This window comes from Sorex araneus, chromosome 10 (assembly GCF_027595985.1).
Source record: "Sorex araneus isolate mSorAra2 chromosome 10, mSorAra2.pri, whole genome shotgun sequence".
In the NCBI taxonomy this organism is placed as follows: Eukaryota; Metazoa; Chordata; class Mammalia; order Eulipotyphla; family Soricidae; genus Sorex; species Sorex araneus.
In genome coordinates this window covers 47,508,523-47,532,601 of record NC_073311.1, presented here as the reverse complement: position 1 = coordinate 47,532,601, position 24,079 = coordinate 47,508,523, and the positions used below count along the sequence as shown (strand labels likewise).

At 51.0% G+C, this 24,079-nt stretch overlaps 1 protein-coding gene across 1 annotated transcript in view; it reads right to left on the bottom strand.

Moving 5' to 3' along the window:
* Nucleotides 1-545: 545 nt before the first annotated feature.
* POLR3B (RNA polymerase III subunit B) overlaps nt 546-24,079 on the bottom strand; it is a 115,888-nt gene continuing 92,354 nt past the window's right edge. Inside the window, exons 24-28 of the mRNA XM_055118184.1 lie at nt 16,767-16,870; nt 16,228-16,394; nt 11,139-11,252; nt 7,480-7,653; nt 546-1,337 (exon numbers count right to left, since the gene is read on the bottom strand). Coding sequence (XP_054974159.1) covers nt 1,208-1,337; nt 7,480-7,653; nt 11,139-11,252; nt 16,228-16,394; nt 16,767-16,870 — 689 coding nt within the window. The 3' untranslated portion in view covers nt 546-1,207. The remainder of the gene's footprint in view (nt 1,338-7,479; nt 7,654-11,138; nt 11,253-16,227; nt 16,395-16,766; nt 16,871-24,079) is intronic.

The window sequence follows — 24,079 nt, the reverse complement described above, 5'->3', positions numbered from 1 at the left end:
GAGGCTGAGGTGGGGGTCCTCCAGTCGGTCACCAGGCTGGCCCTGGGAACACCGTCACCCCACAGCTGGGCAGCGGCCTTGCTGAGTGCGAGGTGCCACCCGCTCACTCACACCCAGTTCCTCCCCCTTTGCCACTGGCGCCCGGTTCGTGTTGTTGGATTGGACCCTGCCTTCATGGCCAGTAAAACACGTTCAGTGTGCCAAGCCGGGAACGCAGCTTGTGGACCACAAGTCAAAGCGTTTCTGGCTTCTTTTAGAAATAATTCTCAACACAAATATTTATCTGGCTTCAGTACTGAGCCATTAAGAAGACTTTAGAAACGGGTGAAGAAGGCTGACAGGTTAAAAATAAAATGAGCAGTTAACATCCTGGCAAGAATGGAAAAATAAGTAAACAAACAAACAAAAAACAACCCGACATAGAACATCCATAAAATTATTTTCAGGAATTCCACCACTATTCCTGCATCACCAGATCACGCAGATTCAAAACAGCAGCAATAAAGTCCCTGTGAGAAGAGGCTTGGTAAAGAAGGCAGGAATCCTTTAGAAGGGAAGGAACCGATTTATTGTCTTTCACCAAGATTAAAATGGGGAACTCTGGTGGACAAAGGCAGACTCAGCTGCTAGGATGCCGCAACCCGTGTGTCCCGCAGCAGAAAGGCACGTGTCCCGTGCGCTGTCCCATGTGTCCTGGAGCAGAAAGCCACATGTCCCGTGCGCTGCCCCGTGTGTCCCGGAGCAGAAAGGCACGTGTCCCGTGCGCTGCGTCCTGCTGCCCGTGCTCCCCTCAGATCGGGCGGCCCCAACGGCTTCTCCGCATCCTCCGCGCTGTCCACAAAACTTTGAGTTACAAAAGCCAGATGACGTCGGGTGCAATGGCGTCCCGAACCTTCTTAGGGAGTAAGTTCCAAGATCTGGAGCCCAAAGAGAAGTTTCCCTTTTAGACTATGTCCGTGTGGGAATCAAATTTAGTGGACACGTGAGAGGCTGCACTGCTCGTGCCTCTCCCGGGACTTACTGCTGGTTCAGTAAGTCTTCCAGTCACACTAAAAAACCCTGCACCATCAAAATAAGGTGCTCCCTCCCCGCTTTGTATAAGAACTCTTGCGGGAACTCTTCACAGGAGCAGGGGAAGGGCTGGGCGGCCCCCGCCCACCGCGCTGGCCCCAGCGGTGCCTCTCGAGAGGAACGCTCCTTCCCATCTTCACTCATTGTATTTGGACAGTTTCAACCTGGGGATGATGTTCATAGACTGCAGCTCCTGGAAGAGCAGCTTGCAGGCGTACGGAATGCGCAGCGAAGACACGTGGCAGGACGATTTGCAGAAGTGGCACCTGAAACCCAAGTGAGCGTGCGTTAGCGGGACAGAACTCAGAAACAAGGACCCGCCAGCAGCGAGCGAGTCTGCACAAGCTTTAGTTTCTCTTTCTCAGCACTCAGTCATACATCAAATAGGGAACAGAGATAGTCCAGTGGTGAGGGTGCTTGCCTTGCACTGGCCGACCCAGAAGTCTGGTGACCTCCCCAGAGGTCACCAGAAGTGATTCCTGAGCCCAGAGTCAGGAGTAAGCCCTGAGCACTGCCAGGTGACTCCTGCACGCAGAGCCATGTCCCCTGATACCCCTGTCCCATATAAATAAAAAGAGGCAATTTGAATCAGTTTCTACCATACTTCCAGATTTTTCTCCCTGAAATGCCAAACATCTAAATACTTGTTTTGAATGAATTTCCAGAAATTTGAACCATTTAAAAGTTATGCAGATCTGAGAACAGATGACTGGTTAAAGAAATTTTGGTATGGAATACTACACAACTGTTAAGACATGAAATCATGAAATTCGCTTATAAGTGGATGGACATGGAGAGTATCATGCTAAGTGAAATGAGTCAGAAAGAGAGGAACAGACATAGAAGAACTGCACTTGCTTGTGGAGTATAAAATAATATGATATGAGACTAATACCCAAGGACAGTAGACACAAGGGCCAAGAATACTGCCCCATAGTTGGAAGCCTGTCTCATGAGCTGGGGGAGAAGGCAGCTGGGATAGAGAAGGGATCACTAACTCAACGATGGTTGGACGGATCGCTCGGGATGGGAGATGTGTGCTGAAAGTAGACAAAGGACCAAACACGATGGCCTCTCAGTATCTGTATTGCAAACCATAATGCCCCAAAGTAGAGAGACAGTGTATGGGGGAAATTGTCTGCCATGGAGTCAGGGGGGAGGGTGGGAAAGGGGGGTATACTGGAGACATTGGTGGTGGAAAATGTGCACTGGTGGAGGGATGGGTGTTTGATCATTATATGACTGAAACTCAAACATGAAAGCTTTGTAACTAACTCACTGCGATTCAATAAAAAAAGAGAGAGAGCAAGAAAGAAAGAAAGAAAGAAAGAAAGAAAGAAAGAAAGAAAGAAAGAAAGAAAGAAAGAAAGAAAGAAAGAAAGAAAGAAAGAAAGAAAGTTACGCAGATGTGACTTTTTCACTGCTGAATGCATTTCAATGGGGTGGGGGTGGGGTGGATAACACCTGGCTCGGGGGGGCTTCTCCTGACAGTGGCTGTTGCCCAGGGACTGTTCCTAGTGGTGCCCGGGGGACCACTCGGAGCCAGAATGGAACCTGGAGTCCCCGACAAAGCATGAGCTCCAGCTCTTGAGGCCATCTCCCGTGCCCAATGAATGCAACGTAAACTGATTCACTGCATCTCCATGTACCTGGCAAGCACTCACAAAAAACAATTTGACTTTTGTCACTGAAATACTTTATCTGTGATAAGAAAGTCACGACTTTCAGGAAAAAAAAAAGTGGTGTCCAATCAACTGCTAATTATTCTTCCACTTTCAGCTTGATTACTTCCATCAGCACTGGGAGCTACTGTCACTGTCATTGATTTGCTCGAATGAGCACCAGTAACGTCTCCATTGTGAGACTCGTTGTTACTGTTTTTGGCATACTGAATACGCCACGGAGAGCTTGCCAGGGAGCTAGGTTTACAATTTAATGTCTGGCACAAAACTACAGAGCCCATGTCTATACATATATTCTCATTTAGTCCTCATTGAATTCTCATTTAACAACCCATGACCTGAAATAATATTCTACGGTTCCAATTTAGACTCCATTTTCTCTTCCTCCAGGAAGAGCTGAGCTGAGCCTGGCCTTAAACAACGGCCACAACTAAAGAAGGGACCCGAAAGGAAGGAAGTAGACACCTTCTCCTTCCGAACCAAAAGATGCCCTCATCCCACACCTCCAGGGAGCAGTGGGCACAGATGTTGGTCTACCTACATCCTGAGACTCAGTAGGTAGTAAGTCCTCCCCATTAGCAGGGCAGGAGACAGGAGCTAGAGTAAGGGCTGCCGAGGCTTAGGAGACCCTGTGCTAACGGGGTCCGGAGGGAGGTGTCCTGTGGAACAATCAAGATTATTCTCCAGGGAGTACGGCAACAGGAGTAAAGGCACAGTAAATGTGTGTGCTACTGGGTGAGTGACCACGAAAGTGGCAGGTCACGCTCTTTTATTCACATCATACTATTTAAAGCAGGGGACTTCTCCAGTGCCCAACAGACAACTGGCTGGGGACTGCGGGACACACGTGCGCAGAACACAGCACTGCCACCCAACACGGCCAGGTGGACAGACAGATGGACTGTAAGGGTGTTTGGGGCACCCTGCTGAACGGAAAACGCAAAAACCCAAGGGGACGCTCACATGGGCTTCCAAAAAGAATAGAGGGCCCCCTCATCAGATACGACAGGAGTTGGGGATGTGAGTATGTTTCTATCTTCTTCTATCTTCAGGTTCTCAAAAGTGTTGATGAAGTTTTTTTAAAAAGGGGGTGAGGGGGCACAGAACTATTCCCCCACACCAGAGGCCGCCAAGGACCCCAGAATGTCAACAGCAGTCCTGCCGGGGGGTGAGGAGAAGGAGTTTGTGCGGCTTTTACTATCCGAGAAGAGCAAGCACTAAGGGTGCGCGTCTGAGCACAGTGGCGACAGACACCAACTCGGAGAAGAGACTGGGCGGAACCAGCTGCTGCGGGCCCACACCTGATGGCCTGGTGGCCAGGGCCTGAGCAGCACTGAACAGTACCTGATCCCATGGACAGGATCTGCTGCGACACGCCCAGTAGTGCCTGGGGGGCCACTTACAGCTCAGCACCCGTGGGTTCCTCTACGCTGTGCTCAGGGAACCGTGCAGTGCAGGGGCTCAAACCAGCGCCAGCCGCCTGCGAGGCGAGCAGCCTAACCCCCTGCAGTGTCTCCCCGTCCTAAAATCTATGTTTTTAATGTGCTTGTGTTAACTTATTCACGCTGTAAGAAATGGGCTTAAATAGGCCTTCTTGCTGATTTTCCTCTCTAGAACTACCCTGCGACTTCGATCCAAGCTTACCAACCTAAATTTCTCATGCATAGGTTCATAATATACAAAGCCCGCTAAATTTTGCTATCATAATATTTCTTTATCAGTCAACGTGTTTCAATGTATACACGCAGATTTTAAAAAAACATTCTATGCATAAATTACCCCTCCCTGTGTCTGAACCATTTCCAAAGGTAGAATCTTGATCCAGAGAGTAATAACATAAATTGTTGGTTTAGGGGCAAAAATGCAAAGAGAGGGAGGCCATGGTTTCACATGAGAAATTACTGTCCAGCAGAATATCGTCCATGAGCTAATTATCTTCAAAGGGATTTTCTTTTCTCTGCAGTTCCCCTTCTGGACCTCTCTTTTGTGACTTCTGCCCTTGGTGCCTTCTTGGAACAACAGCCGGGCTGTAAACATCCCCATAGCAATGCCTTACTAATGTGCAAATCACTGACAAAAGGCCAGTTTCAAGGTTCTGCTTGGCTCTAATTACTCCGGCTCCATTGTGCTGTTCATTAAAGAGCCACTTCCTCCAGCGCGGCCGCCCCCTCCCGCACGGGCAGGTAACGATGGGGAAGGACCGCGTCATTATGCCGCTCCGTCCACCCAGCCGCACACCAGGCGGCGGCGAGGCGACCAGGCTGGATTCGGATTTTTTCCCGTTGGCAACAGAGGTAGAAGTAGGTCACTCGAAATCAGACACACGGCCCATCTCGAGCCGTTTAATTACCGCCCAAACCCTCACACCGCATCACCCGGCTGAGTCCTTTCAAAGGGTTTCAAATACAGGACACGGTGAGCGCTAAATAAGACACCGCCGTGGGATGGTCTCGAACTAAGAAAGACGGGAGGAAGCAGGCAGATGCGACAGCCCGCTGCTGCTGGCACGCAGCCCTGGGCACCCTGGTGGAGAAGGAGGGCGTGGTCTGTCCCTCTCTCTGCCCATCTCCCGGGACGGAGAAGGAACGCAGGAGGGACGAAGAAAATGGAAACCCTTTATGAAGTTTCGTGATCTCCACTTTAACAAAAAGACTTGTCTGCACCGTCTTTCCAAAGTAAATTACTTAAAAGCCTTTGTGCCAGATTTGAGGATTTAAGATTAATGGAACTAGATTCAAGGGGTCCTTCCTATGACACTGTTTTACTATACTGTACACATGCACACATAGAACACTATGTATATATTGTCACATTCACACACACACACACACACACACACACTGCTGGAATATATCCCAACTGAATCAAGATCCACTCCCATGTCACAGATATACGTAAAAGTTGGGCTGAACTATCGACTCTCCTGCTTCCTTCTGTCTTATTTCGAGATCTGATGGCAGCAACTTATTTTGTGTCCAGTGTGTCTTGTATCTGAAATCCTTTAGACTCATGTCATGCTGTCCCTAAAACTTTAAGAAGAATAAACTGAAAATGGTGGCCTCTTGCGTTACATTTTTGTTTGTCTCTGGGCCCACACCCACTGGTGCTAAGGAATGACTCTGGTGGTGCTCGGGGGACCCTATGGGATGCCGGGGACCGAACCCAGGTTGGCCGTGTGTAAGGCAAGCGCTCTCCCAGCTGTAACCTCTCTCCTGCCCCTTGTGGTTAATTTTCCCAATGAAACTTTCTCCACAGACAGGTGTCATCAATATTGGCTGAAAGCGTCTATCATTTTTTTTTTTCCTTTTTTTGGTCACACCCAGCGATGCTCAGGAATTACTCCTGGCAGTGCTTGGGGGACCATATGGGATGCCGGGATCGAACCCGGGTCAGCCGCATGCAAGGCAAACGCCCTACCCGCTGTGCTATTGCTCCAGCCCCCGAAAGCGTCTATTATTTAACCAGCAAGACACACGTGGTTTGAAGAAGCCCACACACTCGGAGTCTTGATTTGTTCTTTTTGTCCATGATAGTGGCTGCCTAGGAAGTTAGAACTAGGTCTGGAAAAGGGCCCTGGGGTCATCCTCGACCTGGGAAGAAGGGAGAAGCCCGGGGGGAGGGCGAGAGGAGACGGGGAGGGGGCGGGCTGTTGGCCATCCCTGAGCCTTCCACCTGTCAGAAGCGCTTCTGGGAGCAGAGAGGGCAGCGCCCGAGAACGACCAGCCTCCCCCCTCTGGGCCCCTGGTCACAACAACCCTTCCGGAGCGTGTTGTTCTTCAGAGGCAGAGCAGGACAGGTGCTGGTTACATAAGCAAAGGAAGGCCACGCAGGCGACATGCGTGCTCAACTCTAGGAAGGACAGACGTCATGAATTCATGCATCTCCTGGCCAGCCTCCATCAACAGGCTCAGGAAAGCTGAGGGACACTGTCCCGTGAAGCATGCGCCAGGTCCCGGGCTGAAGACGCACAGGCCGACAGACAGAATGTGATTCTGACAGACTGGGGGGTAGGCGGCCCGGGGGCGGGGGTGGGGGGCAGTCACTGAGCAGCAAGTGAGTTTTCAGGGCCGTGTGGAGCGCCGGGCACTCTGCAGCTTCTCACGACACGCCTGCTGAGTGAATGAGACACGGGCCGCGTCTGCGGCCACGGGCGCTCCGGAGTGAGTGTGGCATAACTGGCCCGGGCACAGACGAGGGTCGGGGGCCCAGTCATGATCTCCCCATTTTGCTCTAGGACCTGGCACGGCAATAAAGGGCACCTGACATGCTCAGGCTTCTAAGGCTGAAGGGACACAGGTCACACAGCCAACAGCCAGTCTGCTGGGAGTTCCACAGTGTCATCACAGAGCCGTGGGACAGGGCCAGAGAGACTGTACTGCAGCAGCCGACCCAGGTTCAATCCCCAGGGCCCCAGACGGACCCCCGAGCCCTCCCAGAAGAAAGCAAGTAAGCCCTGGGCAGGGCTGGGTGTGGACCAAATCTCACGGCCCCCTGCTCCCCCAAAATAAAGATCCTCGGGATAAATACTTTAAAGGAGGTTAAGTATGTGCTCCCCAGGCATTTAAAGTCAGCGTGGAAAGCAGAACTCAGCAGAGAGACAGACATCCCCAATCTGAGGAATGTGTGGACGGGAAGGTGGGAGAACATGTGGGCAGGACCAGAGTTGAGTCCCGAGCGATGATTTAAGAGGCCAGGGGGGAACGAGAGACATATGGTATCCACTTACCAGCCGGAATATCCCAGAAGTCCACACTGCCCACAGACATCCACCTCAAAGGCATCACTTGAAATCATTAGTCTCTCCAGTAAAAGCATACTGGCTCCGTAGCCGATTAGACAGTCACGTTCCATCTCTCCGAGACGCAAACCACCATCGCGAGACCGGCCTTCAGTGGGCTGCCTTTAGAACAAAGCAGACAAAGGTGCGATGATTACGGGAAGCACAGCAAGGCGCCGCCGACTACGGGCGCGGGTTCCACACGGGACTCCGCGGACTCAAGCCACTTCCCAGGCAGCGGCCGGGAGCAGACGCTGGCCCGCAGCGCCCAGCCGCGTCTGTAACGGGCACGGAGGGCAGAAGAGACGGCAGCAGCACCCGGGCTTCGACTATTACCACTAACTGACAACGAAAGTGTTCTACACTGAAACGAATGGAACGCAGAGTCATCTGAAGCAGCGGGGACAGCAACTAACGGCGCCAGTCACCGTCATTATGGGGCGCGTGTGGTCTTCAAGATCAGAGAGAACGTTGGCATTTCCAGAGACGTTTGTTTCAGAGCAGATAAACTGGGTAGCAAAGATCATGGAGGAAACCCAGGTCCCACAGGACACAGATACTGGCAGGTTTCTAGGGAAGAGTTTTACTACGAAGAAATGCCTTTAAAGGCCAGAGTGACAGCCCAGAGGCCGGGGCATTTGCCTTGTGAGGCTCACCTGGGGTCAGATCCCCGGCACCCCAGAGGGTTCCCTGAACCCTGCCAGGAGTGATCCCTGAGTGTAGGGCCAGGAGTAATCCCTGAGCACCAGGGTGGGGGGTGAGGGTGGCCCCAAAACAAAACAAGCAAATGATGCCCCCCCACGAAAAAAAAAAAAACCTTTAAAATGCAAAGAAGCGGAAGAAGTGATGCGGAAGCAGCCGGCTGGTCTATCCCAGGGCACTGAGTGCCTGGCCCAGACAGGCCCCGGAGCCACGCAGAGCTGTGTCGCACTCAGTCTTCCCATCAAGAACAAACCATGGGCATCCCACCGAAGGGAGGCAGGGCCGGCGGGAAGGATTCCCCGCGCCAGGGGTATGCCGAGCCTGAAAGATTAATAATCCAGAGCCCAGTGACTCACGAAAAATGAGAATTTCCCAAAACAAGCCAGGCAACCCTACCTAGATCCCGATGACACGAATCTATTTTTATTTTTTTTTGAAAAGGAAAGAAAAAATGGAAATGCAAAGTGAGCTCCCAGGCTGGCTTGCTGGGGAGTCGGACTCCTTGCTGGGAGCCTGAGCGGGTGGCCAGAGCCTCTCTCTGCTTTTATCCAGTGTCCTGGAATCTGTTACTCCTGCCTCTTGAAAGTACGGTGAAGGGCATAAACAGCCTGCACGCAGGCACAGGTAAACTCTGACCAGCTGTTGTTCCAAGCTGCAATGGGTCATCGACTTAAGTTTAGGTTATTTGTTTGGGGGCCACACCTGGCCGTGCTCAGGGCTGATTTCTGGCTCTGTGCTCAGGGACCACTCCTGGCGGTGCTTGGGGGACTATATGGGGAACCAGGAGTAGAACCCAGGTCGGCTGCAGGTGATTATGTTGAAAGAAAACACACACATGAAAATGGGAAAATAGACCAGAATGCACAACCAGCAATGGCTGGAAGCTTGCACAAGTGTCGTCGGGCAAAGGGCAGGGAGGACAGAGAAGGGACCGGTAAGACAGTAACAGAAACCACCTCTCCGGACAAGAACTGAGCACTGAGAGTAGGATATACATGAGAACCTTTCAGTATCTGAACTGCAAACATTAATGCCCAAAAGGAGGGAGAGGTGGGGAAGGGGGAGGGGGAGGGGAGGAGGGAGGGGAAAAGGGAGAGAGAGAGAGAGTACGTGAGCGCCTACTACAGAGGCAGGTGGGGATGGAGTATGGGTGGGAAACTGAGGACACTGGTGGGAAATGCAAAACGGCGAGGGGACCAGTACTGGGACACTGAATAACTGAAACCCTATCATCACCAACTTTGCAACTGTATCTCACGGTGACTCAACGAAACAATAAAACACAGAAAAGAATGCACACCCGTGGTGGTAACCTGTGAGTGGAGAAGCCGTCTCAGGCTTGCGGGACTGGCAGTGCCCGGGCAGGCCTCTTCCAGCAGAGCCGCCCGGACAGAGCGCAGGGTCCGACCATGCGCTGACTACAGACAAAGGCATTCCAAGAAATCTTCACACAAATACACTACGATATTATTAAGCTAGTAACTCTCAACGGCACAGAGCAAGATTTGGAGGGGCGTGGAGGGTTGCTACTATGAAAGCACTCCTGGATGCTGTAAGTGAAGCGGAAGTTCCAGACAGCCAGCATTCAGGGCAGATACCCTCATCCAGGAGGGCCTCTTCCGCTTCTCTCCGCTCGTCTGCCATCTTAGCCACGTCGTCTCCACAAGTGTGACTTGCTCAGCTTTCAGGCGAGGGGATTCCGGCACCGACCCCCCTCCCTGCTTCACAGCCGGCCGCCAGGCCCAACAGGGGCAGCTGCGGCTCGCCTCCTCCCCCCTGCTCGTGGCAGCCGGGCAGCCCTCGGGGGAGGTGGGGAGAGAAGCGGCGAGTCACGGAGCACTGCTCGGCCGGGCACCACTCTAACACCTGGTTTCACTGTGAAGCTGGCACTGCCGTCTGCACTTCAGAGACGAAAGACGCCGAAGCCAAGTGCTCTGAGGCTCAGGGCAGGGGACAAGGCAGCGCTAGGTCCCCTCTCGTGTCCAGTTGGCTCCGAGGCTGTTCCCTTCTCCTGCCAATGCCCCCTTACCCCCCACAAGGGTAACTTTTTATGGTGGGGCTGCTCTGTGCACTGAGGGTATTTCACAACCGTTCCCGCCTCTGCCAGGAAGGAGCTTGCCTCTCTGGTGTAATGTCCCCGAATGTCTCCAGGTGCGGTCACATGGCTGTCACTGTGGTTGTGGCACAGGACTGGTGCTCGAGAGAGAGGCGGTGCCCCAGAGCAGGCCTTGCGACGGGGTGATGCATGTCACGGCGTGTGAAGCTCAGGACGAGTGAGTTCTCTTTCCCGGCAGCTGGACCCGGTCACCACACAGAAACTGTGCTTGGAGCTGAGGCTGCCCCGAGAGCAGGGTGCGAAGGGACTCGAACCTCCTGGAGTCGGTTTGGAGAGGTCTGCGGGTCCAACAACACCACCACAAGCAACAGCAACACGGACGCGCACAAACACAGCGGCTGCTGACACTCTTGGACATGAACGTTCTCAGGAGGGACCCTAGTTACGAACTGGAGCTCAGGGAAACTGCTGGCAAGACCCTGTGGCGACTTTGTTCTCCCATAAGGAAGTGACCTTGAGCTGGCGGCTATTTCTTCGTGAGAATTAGACACACGATGCTTGTGCTCCCCCTGATTCTGGCCATTTCAGGGGAAGAAATTGTATCAGGTTTGCTTATTACGATACTAAGAAATGCACAGCAGACTTCATGCAACTGCCAACTGCATTAGCGATTCTTTTTGTTTCGGGGCCACACCTGGCAGTGCCCAGGGGTCATTTCTGGCACGGCTCAGGGGACCACACGGGGTGCCGGAATGAAACCCAGGCAGGCCAGATGCAAGGCGAGCGCCCTCCCTGCTGTCCGATGCTCAGGCCCCGCCAGCCATTCCGTTCGTACGCTCTTTCCTCTTACCTGGTGAGGACGGCTCGAGGGCCCCGTGCCCGGGCGTGCATCTTGTCCAGCACCATGTGCTTCAGCTTCTGATAGTACACGGGGCCAAAGTAGATGTAGGCTTCCAGCGGCTCACTGAAACAAAGGCAGAGTCCGCGGCTAAGAGACTGTACACAAAGCATGGAAGCTCTTTCACAGGTTCTCCATCAAGTTTAGGGCGGGAGGGTGGGAAGGAGGGAAGGAAGTAGGGTGGGAGGAGAGGAAGGAGGGAACCTTTCCTAGGGCTCTCTGGGCAGACCCTTGTTTGCTTATGAACAGTATTTTTTTTTCTCTTTGGGTCACACCCGGCGATGCACAGGGGTTACTCCTGGCTCTGCACTCAGGAATTACCCCTGGCGGTGCTCAGGGGACCATATGGGGTGCTGGGAATCGAACCCGGGTCGACCACGTGCAAGGCAAACACCCTACCCGCTGTGCTATCGCTCCAGCCCCCATTTATAAACAGTTTTATGACTGGGACGGTGAGAGTGACTCTGAGTGAATGAAAACATAAAAAGGTCTGAAACGTAAAAGGGAGGACGAGCACATAAAAAGACGCACTGCTGACTTAAAAAATAAGCTGAGAAGGGCCGTGGACAGAATGGTCCCTCTCTACTATACCCGAGGCAGGTCCCCATCCTCTCAGGCCTGGACTACCAAGATGCTCCTCTGCTCCCACTCGTGACTCTCAATAATGTATTCCTGCATACAAGCCAGGTGCTTCCTTCTAAAATATAAGTCACGGCTAGTCATGCTTCTGCTCAGAATTCCCAGTGCTTTTTCTGTCATGCTCAATCTGTATTGCTTCAATTTCATATCACTGCCCAAAGACCGAACACTCCTAGTCCTTGCCCATCTCTGATTCACTCCCTGTTCCCTTTCCCCAACACTCATTTGGCTTGAGCAACAATGGCTTCTTCATGCTCTTCAAAAGGAGCAAGTTTGGTACCTGCCTCAGGGCCTTTGCACTGCCAGCTTCACCTGAAACATCTTTGTTTCACCAGGTATCCACACGACTCTCTCAAACCCTCATCTCCTCACACAGAACTGTCCCTGATCACCTCGTGCAAAGCCACATTCCACCTAGCCCAGCAACATCTCAAATACCATGGTTTTATTCCTTCAGAGACTTGTCACCACCTAAGTGTCATAGAAATTACATTTACCAGCTTTCTGTAATTCCTGACACTTTCCCACAGGAAGAGAATCTGCAGAATATGTACAAGTCTGTCTCTCTGTCACCGTGGCTCTGGCACAGGACTGGTTACTCCGGAAAGGTGCTACAGAATTGCTCCAATCTTTCGGGAAACTGGGTATAAGCTCTTTAAAAGAGAGTGATGACTTCAGAGCCTCGGCATCTTTCCTTTAGACGGGAACAAAAGCAACCATGGGATCCACACTTCTAAAATTCTTTTTGGGTCAAGTGCCTCAAAGGGAAGGAAGGCTCTGCCAAGCATCATTTAACCCGTGACTTAACCCACGCGCTGACCGGGGAAGGCGATGTTACAGTCCCTGTTTGTAAGGTAGAGACTCGGGCAGCGGGAGAGAGACTCAATGAAGAGCCGGCGAGAGACGGCGCGGGACAGACGGCGCGGGACAGGGCCCTCCCCGAGGCGCGGGACAGTTCCGACCAAGTAGGTGCGCCCAGCAGGAAGCTTCGAAAGAGCAAAGGAAGCATGACACGTGGCAGAGGCCTGTGACAGCGTTTGGTGCTCTCTGGCTGAGTGAGGGTGTTGGAGCACGTGCCTCCCAGGACACCGGGTGGCTCCCTGCGCACCCCGGGAAGTGAGTGATCCCCATCAAACACCACACCTCAGAATACAGCAAAGGCCTTTGCGGCCATTGAGCCGTTTTGCGGGTTTATGCACAGCCAGATTCCGAGAAGACGCACAGCGGCGTGCTCCCGGGCAGTTGGGCCCGGCATCAGGGGAAACCATCTCTCGTCCTAGCTGCTACCTGGCGGTCACACCCACCACCTCCTGATCTGAGCCTCCTGCTTATACAGCAAAGTGTCCAGGTCAAGGCTCTTCCCGGCGCTCGTGACAAATGCTTCTACTCCCCCGTGGTGCTCAGGAACTCACCGCCTGCTGCCATCCCACCATCAACTGAGTCAAGCCACGTGCAATGTGCCTTGGCGGAGCTCAAGGCGGTCAGGAGGGGTGAGGGCGGCTGGTGGCTGCATTAGCGGAACGTTTTAAGGAACACTGAACTCGGAAGTTAGTGATTCTCAGACACTGCCGCTGAGATAAATGGCAAAGAAATAAAAACACAAAATGGGACCCAGGGGCAGGGGGGACAGAGAGCCTAGAGCTACGGACAGGAAGAAGGCGGGTCCGCCTCTGTCTCTGAGTAAGAGGATGTCCAGCAAGGGCCCCCACATTCATTAAGTGAGTCTGGGAACCTGCTGGGTGGAGAAGCCAAGACCAAGATAATGAGTTCAGCGATGACAACTGCGTTTTTCGAAAGGGAGTCCTTCTGGAAATGCACCATTCTAAAAATGCAATTCACCAGTTTTCCAATTTTTTTCTTTTCTCACCCTATTTTCTTGCTAGCTTAATTACTCTATAACACTGTAAGTTAAAAAGATATATATGCTTATTTGACACACATAGTACAATATGACCACTCTTTATCTATAATGTCATTTTATAAAACTTCTCAAGTATGGTCCACCGAAAGGAACGTACACTGTAGTCTGGAGAAGCCATCTTCCAAAGCGCTTACTCTAACCATTCCAATCCTATCCGGCTAGCCTACCCGCAGCACTAAAATCAAACTCTTATTCTCAGATAATCCCATGTTGACTTTCACTGGTGTTGTGCGTGATTAAAACCTCTAAAGACTCAGAAGTAACAACAGGGGCGGAGTAGAGAGTCTCTGGCACTTTGATGGAGGTGGAGATACTGAAATTCTTTTTTATATCGGAGACGCGTAGGTTAAGCCTATTGTAAGCACATCAGTACAACTACAATGAGAATGGAACAAAGAATGGGAGAGATCAGGTGCAGCGGGCAGGGAGGGGTCGGAGCGATCAGCGTAGCTAGGAAGACGCTTGCCTTGCACATGGTCGACCCCGGCTTGATCCTGGCCCCACATAAGTTCCCTGAACATTGCCAGGAATGATCCCCGAACACAGAACCAGGAGTAAGCCGTGAGCACAAATGAGGGTAACCCCGAAAGAAAAAGAAACCCGAAGACAGAGATAAAGTCAGAGAAGTTAACGGGGGTGGGGTGGGGGAAACCCCATAACCAACCTCAGATGAACAGCATAAGCACTATACCCCAAAGTTTTCTCTGTCACAAAATATCTAAGTATGTTCTTTACACAGCTGATCAGTTCCTTTGACACTGTGTGAATCAAGCTCCTTCGAAACTGTGGATGAACCAAGCTCCAAAGCTCCGCCCTTCCCGATGGGCGATTTGTCCCCCCCGCCCCCTCATTGCAGGACACACCTGCCCTCTTCACTGCCCTGCAGCCAGCCTGGCCTCTTCCAGTTCCCTTAACTCCCAAGACCTTTCCCCTCTGGTGTTCAACACTTCCCCCAGGAGGCCCTCCTCAAAGGGGCTGGCCTCTTCCGCCCCCTCGGCTGAAACATCTCCCTTCCTACTCAACACGGATCTTCTTAGTCCTTGTATCTATTTCACTGAGAGCTATTCATTCAGCCAATACATTCTGCCTGCCTGTTGTGCGTCCAGTGCTGGGACCTGGACAGAACACAGAAGAGCATGGCGACTGTCCACTCTGTCACGTTCCTGCGGGAGGCACGGGGGCCGGGGAGAATATCACCGCATCATCGACTTGATAATGAAGACTGCCGCGGAGGAAAGAGAGGGAGGAAATGGGTGACGCTGGGCCATGGTAGGCGCCGCTGAGAAGTTGCCTTTGGGTCGTTATTCTTCAATATCTAGTGACAAACCTAGACGCTGAGCTCCAGTGTTGGTTTTGTTTCAGGTTAACGACCCCGTGCTTGGCACGCGGTAGGAGTGTAGCACATTTTCAGTGAGTGAACAAGCAAAAGCCAGGCGTCAGGCTTCAGAGCAGCAGTGACCTGATACTCGCCGCTTTGATCGACAGTGAAGGGAAACCCTTGACAAGGTGCAGCCAGGCTGGGCCGGGGAAGGTGGCCCGGGAGCAGGGCACACGCCTCACCCGAGAGGCCCTGAGGGAGAGCCCTGGCACCACAGAGCAAATACACTGCATACAACTGACATGCTCCTTAAAAGCGACACAGAGATCACACTTTGGTAAGTGAAATCTTTTCTTTTTAAAAAGTGGGGATCCCCTGGGGGCTGGAGCGATAACACAGTGGGTAGGGTGTTTGCCTTGCATGTGGCCGACCCGGGTTCGATTCCCAGCATCCCATATGATCCCCTGAGCACCGCCAGGAGTAATTCCTGAGTGCAGAGCCAGAAATAACCCCTGTGCAGCACCAGCTGTGACCCCAAAAGCAAAAAAAATAAAAAATAAATAAATAAAAACTGGGGACCCCACCTGCAGCAGAGGTGAGTGGAGGGGTGCCGTGTTGGGGACTGGACTCCGGGCTTGTCAGATGCCACATGAGCCTGTGAGGCTCAGCCCTGACCCGTGATGACCTCACCAGGACACAAGACTCCTCAAATGACAACCAGCACCTTGTATTTTATACAGATTTAAGTGATTTGATTTTGAGGCTGTCCTGACAATGTTTCGATGACCGGGGGGCGCTGGGAATGGAGCCAGGACTCCCACCGACTTATGCTCTGGTTTTCTCAGCTCTCTTCCCAGCCCTGTATCCGATTTCTTGAGGGAATAAAACTATTTATTGGGACCGGAGCTACGGCACCATGGGTAGGGCATTGGCCTTGCATGCAGCTAACCCAGGCATGATCCCCAGCACCCCACCCGGCCCCACAAACCCCACCAGGAGTGATCCCTGAGCAGAGTCAGGTGTCAGCCCTGAGCATCACCAGGTGTGGCCCCAACAAACACAGAACCAACTGTGTACCTTAAGGCTGCACATATAAGGTATGTGTGCGTGAATATGCACATACAGGTGTATGTCTAATACAAACATACCTTCCTCACACTTACCCTGTGATGCCAGATGTAACATAGTCCTTCCCCAGGTAGTTATAACCATGGCGAACGAGGTCTTCACACACGTCCTTCACTTTGCTGCCTCCAAACGCTGTACCGTAGTGAAATCTGCCGTCCAGAACCCCGGCCTTGCCAGCCAACAGCTCGATTAACTTGCCCACCTGCGAGAGGTGACCGAGTAAGAAAGTGCTCTCTGGAGGGGCAGGAATTCTCTCGCTGGCCCAGTGCCGGCCTGCTTCCCCCAAGGTGACGAGGCCGCTGCTGTTATTAATGACAGCCACGAAGGAAGTCACAGCACCTCTCCTGCTCTTAACGCTCCCTGACACATGTGACCTGGACCTGTGTCCCTCACCATTTCCTTCCCGACCTCTGTGACGGACCGAGAGTCGAGAACCACAGGAGGCAGCTGTGGACGGCTCAGCCTGGGCCTCCCGTGCCCCCATGTTCCCCCGTAGAGTGGGCCCGGGACCTGGGGATAAACGTCACCCTTCCCGAGCATCAGTTTCAGGGTCCTCTGCCACACAGAAACTGACCGTCATCCGAGAGGGGAAGCCGTGCGGGTTCATGATGATGTCCGGACAGATGCCAGAGTCACAGAACGGCATGTCCTCCTGCGGGACAATCAGGCCACAAACACCTGCGGGAGAGAGAGATTTTTGTGCCGTGTCAGGCAAACTGGCAGGCAGGAGGGACAGAGCGCTCTGCTGGGGACCCCCGCCGTGCTCGCCAGTCCCACGCCCCCAGAACCTGCCCCCGTGGGCAACAAAAGCGGGTCTCGGTAATCCTGCCAGGCGAGGCGCTAAGAAGGCCGCCCGGGGGAAGGCCCTGCGGACCCGTGGATCGATCGCTGGCAAGCAGACACCAGCGGCCCTGACCTCGGAGACGGACGGGCAGCCACTCTGCCGGGCCCCTGGCAGCATTTCCACCGCTTCTTTCTGTCAACATCAGCAACATCTGTCCCTCGTCAGCTGGCTGGTGACCTGCCACAGGCCACAACCAAATCCCAGCACCCAATCTCTCCGGTCACCCATCCGAACTGACGGGACGTGGGTGAATTTAAAAGTGGCTTTGGAGAACGGTGACAATTCTCGCGCGCGGGGCGGATGTGCTAACGGGCTGGACGCTGACCGATGACGGCCGGCCGGCTGCTGGGGGATTCCCGCCAGCGCGTCCCTGGCTGGGCCTCAACTGCCCGAAGGAATTTGGATTCTAATGGCTTCTAACACATTAGAAAAGTGATCTTTGATTGAAGTTGTAAAGTTCAACAAGAAAAGTAAATGCCAAACCATTCGAGGGGGGAGGAAAGGGCTAGAATTAGAAATGGAATTCTAAGAATGAGAACAGAACAAAAACAAACTACCAACTCTGTGCATACTAATACACTCTTAAATTAACTGTACTTTATTACATTAACATTATTCGAACACGGGGGGCGGGGCGGGCTGTGTTAAATAGGTTTTAAATTTTCAGACTTTTTTTTTTTTCTTGGAAGGAGAAAGGTAGAATCTATACTGCTAGCCACAATGAACATAATCTCAAATCAGAAAACTAATGTAGGATGATGACATGGGAGTAAGAAAAAAAAATATGCTTCTATATTTAGTAAGAAAATTACTTTTCTCTTTGCATATATGAAGTTCTAGACTCTCTGTCCCTGCAAAAGAAGCCGCTCTCAAGTTTTTAATCTCTCAACTTGAATCCTACTTAACTACTCAAGCTAGGCTAAAATAAAAAAATGTGTGTGATGTGTTAAAATCCCCAATCGTCTAGAGGAAAAGGAATGCTATTTGCCTGTGCTACATTAGTTATTGCTGTTCTGATTTCTAGAGGCTGCCAGCGCCCTGGCAATTAGGTTTCTGAAGCTGAACTCTAGAACACGGAGGGGCGTCAGCTGGTTCTGGCTGAAATGAGACTGTTAGAGAGAACATATGCGTACATGAAGGACAGAAGCGATTGCCCAGTTTACTTTATTTTGAATTCAGCTACAAGGCGTTAGGATTTAAATCACGCAGTGTGTGACCCTCTTCTTTCTTCCCTCCCCAAATACATTTTGTCCACACTGAAATTATCTGACAAAACACTGGGGCTGCTGGGAAGCTGACTTTGAAAGAGATCAACTTGTAAATCTAGGTGCACCGACAACAACATTGTTTAGCAGGGAACAAAATGTTAAAGAAAGAAAAAAGAAAGAAAGGAAGAGAAAAAAAAAAAAAGGCGCCCAGCAATCCCTAAAGAGGCCGGTGCTGGGACAGGCTCGGGTGAGAATGTCACTTGCCCGAGAGGAGGTGGAGGGTTTGGCTGCGAACGTTCGTTAAAAACAAAACCGAAGCCAAACCTGGGCGCCCCCTCGGCGGTGCTCGCTTGCAGGGGGCTGCCGGGTCCCCTGGGAGGAAGTGCCTGTCCCCAGAGGAGGAGGAGGTGGCGCGAAGCCCAGGAGGGGCGGCAGGCTCGCCCCCGCGGAGTGAGCGGCCAGCGAGGAGGGACGATTCCGAGCTTGCCTCTCCATTTCTGCTGACAAATTCAACCCAGCAAATTTAACTCAATTTTGCCATTAAAACGAAAGCGATGCTCTGTTCCCTGAAATTGGAATTTCTGTTATCTCCGTCTGAAATCTGATGAGTGTTTATACACTAACACTTCCTTATGTCGGGGGGGGGGGGGAAGACACGGCACACACACACACACACACACACACACACACACACACACACACTTATTTTCTCATCGGCCCTTTTTCTGATACTGAGCTGAAAGTCCATTCTAAGTAACCTTCGGATTTCGTTTCTCATTCCATTATAGGAACCGCTTCGGTCGAGGCTGAATCGAGGGCACCTGTAAGCCAAAAATTAAATCTTCGCTAACTTAAAATTACTTTAGGCTCTGAAAACCCTTTTATATGCCAAGATGGTTCCCATAGCAGACAGCCCTGTGTTGTTTGTTTTGTGTGAAAGTGAATGATAAAAGATCCATGAAATCGACACAGAAAGCCAGAACAGCAGAAAGAACTGAGAGCTCTCCATCACTGCGGCTTCTCCCCTCTGCTGACTGCGGAACAATGGGGGCTACACATCCAACTGCAGATCTAACACAGCTGTGCATTTCATTAGATGAAGAGCACTAGTGACACAAGTAAATAATTAACTTATTCTGGTCCGCTGACTGTGCTTATGAGACCAGTCATAGCTGACAGATTTTAATACAAGTTAACACAAAGAAGCCATAATGAGCTTAGAAGTTAAAACAAAATATTTAGACAGAATGTGATGATCGCGAATCTCAAATAAGACAGATGATTTTTAAAAGTTTGTAATTCACTGGGGGCGGGGAGAAGAGATTCTCTTAGAACCAGACTTTTTTTTTTAAAAAGTTATTTCTCTGTTTCAAAATTGTTCAAATTCTTTAACCAAAGTGGAAAGGTTTCTTATTGTTGAATAAAAGAAAGAAAGAAAAAAAAACCTGAACTGTGTTTTTTTTTTTTTCTAGGACAGAGGCATAACTTCTCTCCCCCAAATGTAAACTCTTGGAAGTTTAAATTTTCTTGGGCTGCTGATCTTAAAATGTAAATGATATGCAGTACGCTTCACTGTGCTAACACTCGCCTGGATTCTTGAAAAGAGGATGGACTACAAATAAACCATATCTAATGGAAGCTGTTGGGGAACAATTACGAGTTCGTACCTTGAATGCTTACACAGCATTTCAGATTTTAAAATAAAATTTCATCCCCCAGCTCATGCTGGTGTCTCAACCCCATTGTTTATAGCACAACCTCCTGGCAGGGAAATGCAAATACACCCGCTTAGCCGCGACATTTACCACACTCGGAGGGGCCAGCCGGGATTACATCACAAGTCCGCTGCCCCGGGGCTGCCCGGGGGGCCCCGTCAACAACTGGAGAAAGGTTATAGGGGAGAGCTGGAGCATAGAAAGCAAGAGTACAGCAGGTCGACAAAATACTCCATCACACCCATCTTAATCCCGGGCCCGAAGGCCCTCGAGGAGCGGAGGGGACAGAAAGCAGACTCAGACGGGGCCGTCCCGGCCACGGCAGTCCCCCCAGAGCCTGGGCGCTGTGGTCTTAGCAGGGCAGACGCATCACTTAGCGTTTTAGAAAGCATCTGTAAGTGTAAACAGCAACTGACCTGGTCAAGTGTCATTTCCTTCCCCGTCCCCCCCCCATTCTTGTAAAACCAAGTTTTTTGGTGTTGTTTTGCTTTGTGTACAACGGATCGCTTTCGCTTTATAGAAGAAAACCTGATCCACACCCACGGCAGGACGGCAGGCGGCAGGGAGAAGCGCCCGCAGCCGCGTCCCCTCCCTCTCACGGCAGGAAAGCCGGTGGCAGCGGCAGGGGATGGCGGGGACAGCCTCGTGCGGAGCTGCTGGCTGCGAAGCCGGTGTGAGAACTGGCGAGCAAATGGTTTCTACGCTGCTGACAGCCAGGCCTCATTTTAATATCACACTAGCTTTTTTTTTTTTTACGAGATTTTTATTTAGCAAGTCCGCCTTCTCTGCGTAACCGCGGTTGGACTCGACTCACCACGCGGGGTGGATGTGTGTAGTGTTACTCATCCTTCTCTGAGGGAGGCGGCGGCTGCCGGGGCCCAGCGCTGTGGCGGGAACTCGGGAGAGAGGGGTCTCCGGGCCTTGCCCCGCCGCCCCCCGCCCCCGGATGAGCAGGCCGCCCGAGCAGATCCACCTGCCTGCTGGGAAAGCGAAGAGGTTCCTGCTTCTCTGCAGGAGCAGCCCGCCGTGATCCCACACGTACAGAGCAGAGCACTGGAGTGAGAGCAGGGTGCAGGCGGGGCCACGCTCACTTGCCACAGGTGCTGGGAGGTAAGGCCATTCACCCGCTCCACAGGAAGGGGGAAAGGATGCGGCGACTTCCCTGTGGCATAGGGCTGGGGGCCAAAGAAGGTACAGATGACTCCGCAAGGCCCGAGTTGCATGACTGGGGGTGGCTCGCCCCCCACCCCCCAGGACGCTCTCCCATGAGGAGAGTTAAGGGAGCAAGGAATCATCGGGTGCCCTTGATTTGACTCTCTGCTGTTTAATGGAGAAAGCGCTGCCTTGGGGAGAAAGCCCCATTTTCTGGTGAGCCTTACTAGTTGGGTCTTTGTAATGGGAATAATTAGCACTTATCTCCTGCGGCAATTGTGTTCCGAGAACAGATGAGCTAACGTCTGAGAGGTACTTTAAGGCCCTTTAGATAAAAGCAGCATCTAAATACAAGGAATTATTATTATATAAGAAACCTAATTACTCTCAGCAGGAAGCAAACTAGCACAGCAAAGGAGACCAACTTAATGAACAGGAGGAGTCGTTGCAGTTTCGCTAATGTTGGCTGAAAAGGAGGAAAAGGGGCTCCCAGGGCTGGGCTGCAGAGACCATTTACCATCAGCAGGACATCGGGTCTCGAATAACTTGAGCACTTCACAGGGACTTCTCAGCTGTGGATTCTGAGCGGAGAGCAGTTTACTGCCGGTGAATGCAAGGGTAAGGGGGGGGCAAAGAATCGGAGAGATGTTTGCAAGCCCGACTGTTTGCATTAAACAAGAAATGCGGTTGCTCTGAATAAACTCATCTCCATAAGCCTTTATACATTCAGAAATGTCTGATTCTTAGAATCAAAACTGCAAAGGCTAGCACAGGTGGCGACTCCTTTCTTCCTTCCCTCCACCCCTTCCAGTTATTGAATTAACCTTTTCTTTCTCCACCATCACCTTAAATAATCCCAAGGGGGCTGGGGAAGAGAAAACTGTTGAATCATATGAGCTTTGTTCTGTCCTTGAATCACTTCCAGATCTATCACTTCACTTGCCATATCCCGGTTGACATAATTTTAATTCGGCTCTTCCTTACATGTTAACAAATAAATAATGCATAAGAAAACTTGATTAGCTTTCTTATTAAAACATCACTCTAAATGAGGGGAGGCGCTAGAAGACAATGCCGTTTTTACATGGCTTTCCCATGAGCAGTTGAATGGTTTGATGTGATAAATTTGCATAGTCTGAGGCGCACAAAGGGCTGATTAATTGAAACCCTTACAATGCTTCTGGAAGCAGCTATTGTAAAACAATAACCATAGGAACTTTACAAAATACACATGGCTGAATGTGTCAAGAGCTTAATAAAATGAGCGGAGGCTACACTATTTGGAAACAGAATTGGAGATTTTTATTCTGGGCCATAAAACACTAAACACCCTAATTTCAAAGCTTCAGTTTGATATTTACTAAAAGGTCAGGGGGTTACTGGCTAGTTACCAAAGACCAAAGTTTGTTCTTAAAAAAAAAAAAAAAAAAGAAAGAAACAAAAAAACCCAAATTAAATAAATTCTTACAACAAGGCATTTTATGTGAGCACCATCACCCTGATTCTACCGTTCAAGTAAGCACGGTCAGAACTTCACTGAAACTCCAACTCTGAAGCATCATCTGGCATCAGACACCTTATCTTGGGCTCACGCTGTTGGCTCCGCGGGCCCATCACCCCGCCTGCTAGCAGCTCATTCCAGCCAGATCAGGCAGAGCAGGGAGCCAAACACACCCAGACTTTGAAGCTACGGAGCACAGAGGATTTTAGTCAGTCTCAAGTGAGACATGAGTACGAGCGGTTGTTTTTATTATTTTAAATCAGCGACTTCAGCCTCTCGAGTCTCAGAAACGTAACACAGAAAATGGCAGTCACGCGTGCCGGCCTGGGGAGAGCACAGTTCTGAACTGAAGAGCTTCGGGAACTTTCCTCTTGGTTACACGGACTAACGCTTTCCCACGGTCTCTGTCTACCTGTTGAGTCAGAACTCCTTACTGTGTGGGAAAGTCAGCGGAAGTCTTATTTTCTTCTAGTAAACGTTCAGTGAAAATCAATAAATTAACTCAGCAGGACGAGCGGCATTAATTAATGCAAAAATGGAGGCAGGAAACCTGAGTAGAGGAGTGTAAGCTGAACAAGAGAGGGTTAAAGATATGTCTTCCGAATAATTTGGCCATAAAAGTGTCATCCTTCTGGGCCAATGACAGCCAAACCAGAACCATCCATGAAAAAAAAAATAAAAAGGCATTTGAGAAGACCACGCTCCTATCATAAAACAAAAGCTGCCATCACTCTGCTTAAACTCACTGAGGATTTCGGGGCGATAACGAGGCGTGTATGCCATTACCTCAGATTTGTGATTATTAAAACGCTTCTGTTTGCCAGGACAAACACTCTTGCTCAAATACAGTTTTTCCTCTCCTTAGGAACACTGTTTGGTATTGCTGCCCGGGTCCGTGATCTGCAGGACCTTTGTTGGAGGTAATCCTTTTGCACATGAGAGACTGAGAATGTTCTTTCAGGGAAGTGATAGATCGCTCCCCCCACACATCAAAGGACTCCACTTCTTCCTTCCGCGATGGCCATGGCAGCAAAAGTAGGGGGAAATTTGGAAATATAATAATTTGCTCCGCTGAGCACTGAAATAAAATTTTCTTTAGAAATTCCTAAACTGACAGAATTTTTTTTTTTTTAAAGGATTGAAAGCACAAAAACAAAACTCCAAACGGAGGCAAATCTTTTCACTCAGAGAAAGCAAGGTTCAAGATAAAGTGTTAGGGCTGGGGAGACGGTGCATGCTTTGCATGCAGGAGACCTCGTTCAGTCCCTAGTGCCAAGTGGTCCTGAGCACTGCCAGGGGAGACCCCCGAAGCAATGAGCTGGGACGCAGCCCCTGAGCACCCCTGGGTGTGGCCCCGAAACCGAACATAAAATATTTGCCTTTGATGACGTCTTTTCATACAGAAGTTATAACCAAGTTCAAGAAGCTTCTGTTAGTTATTTTGACTATAACAAACAAAAAAACCCC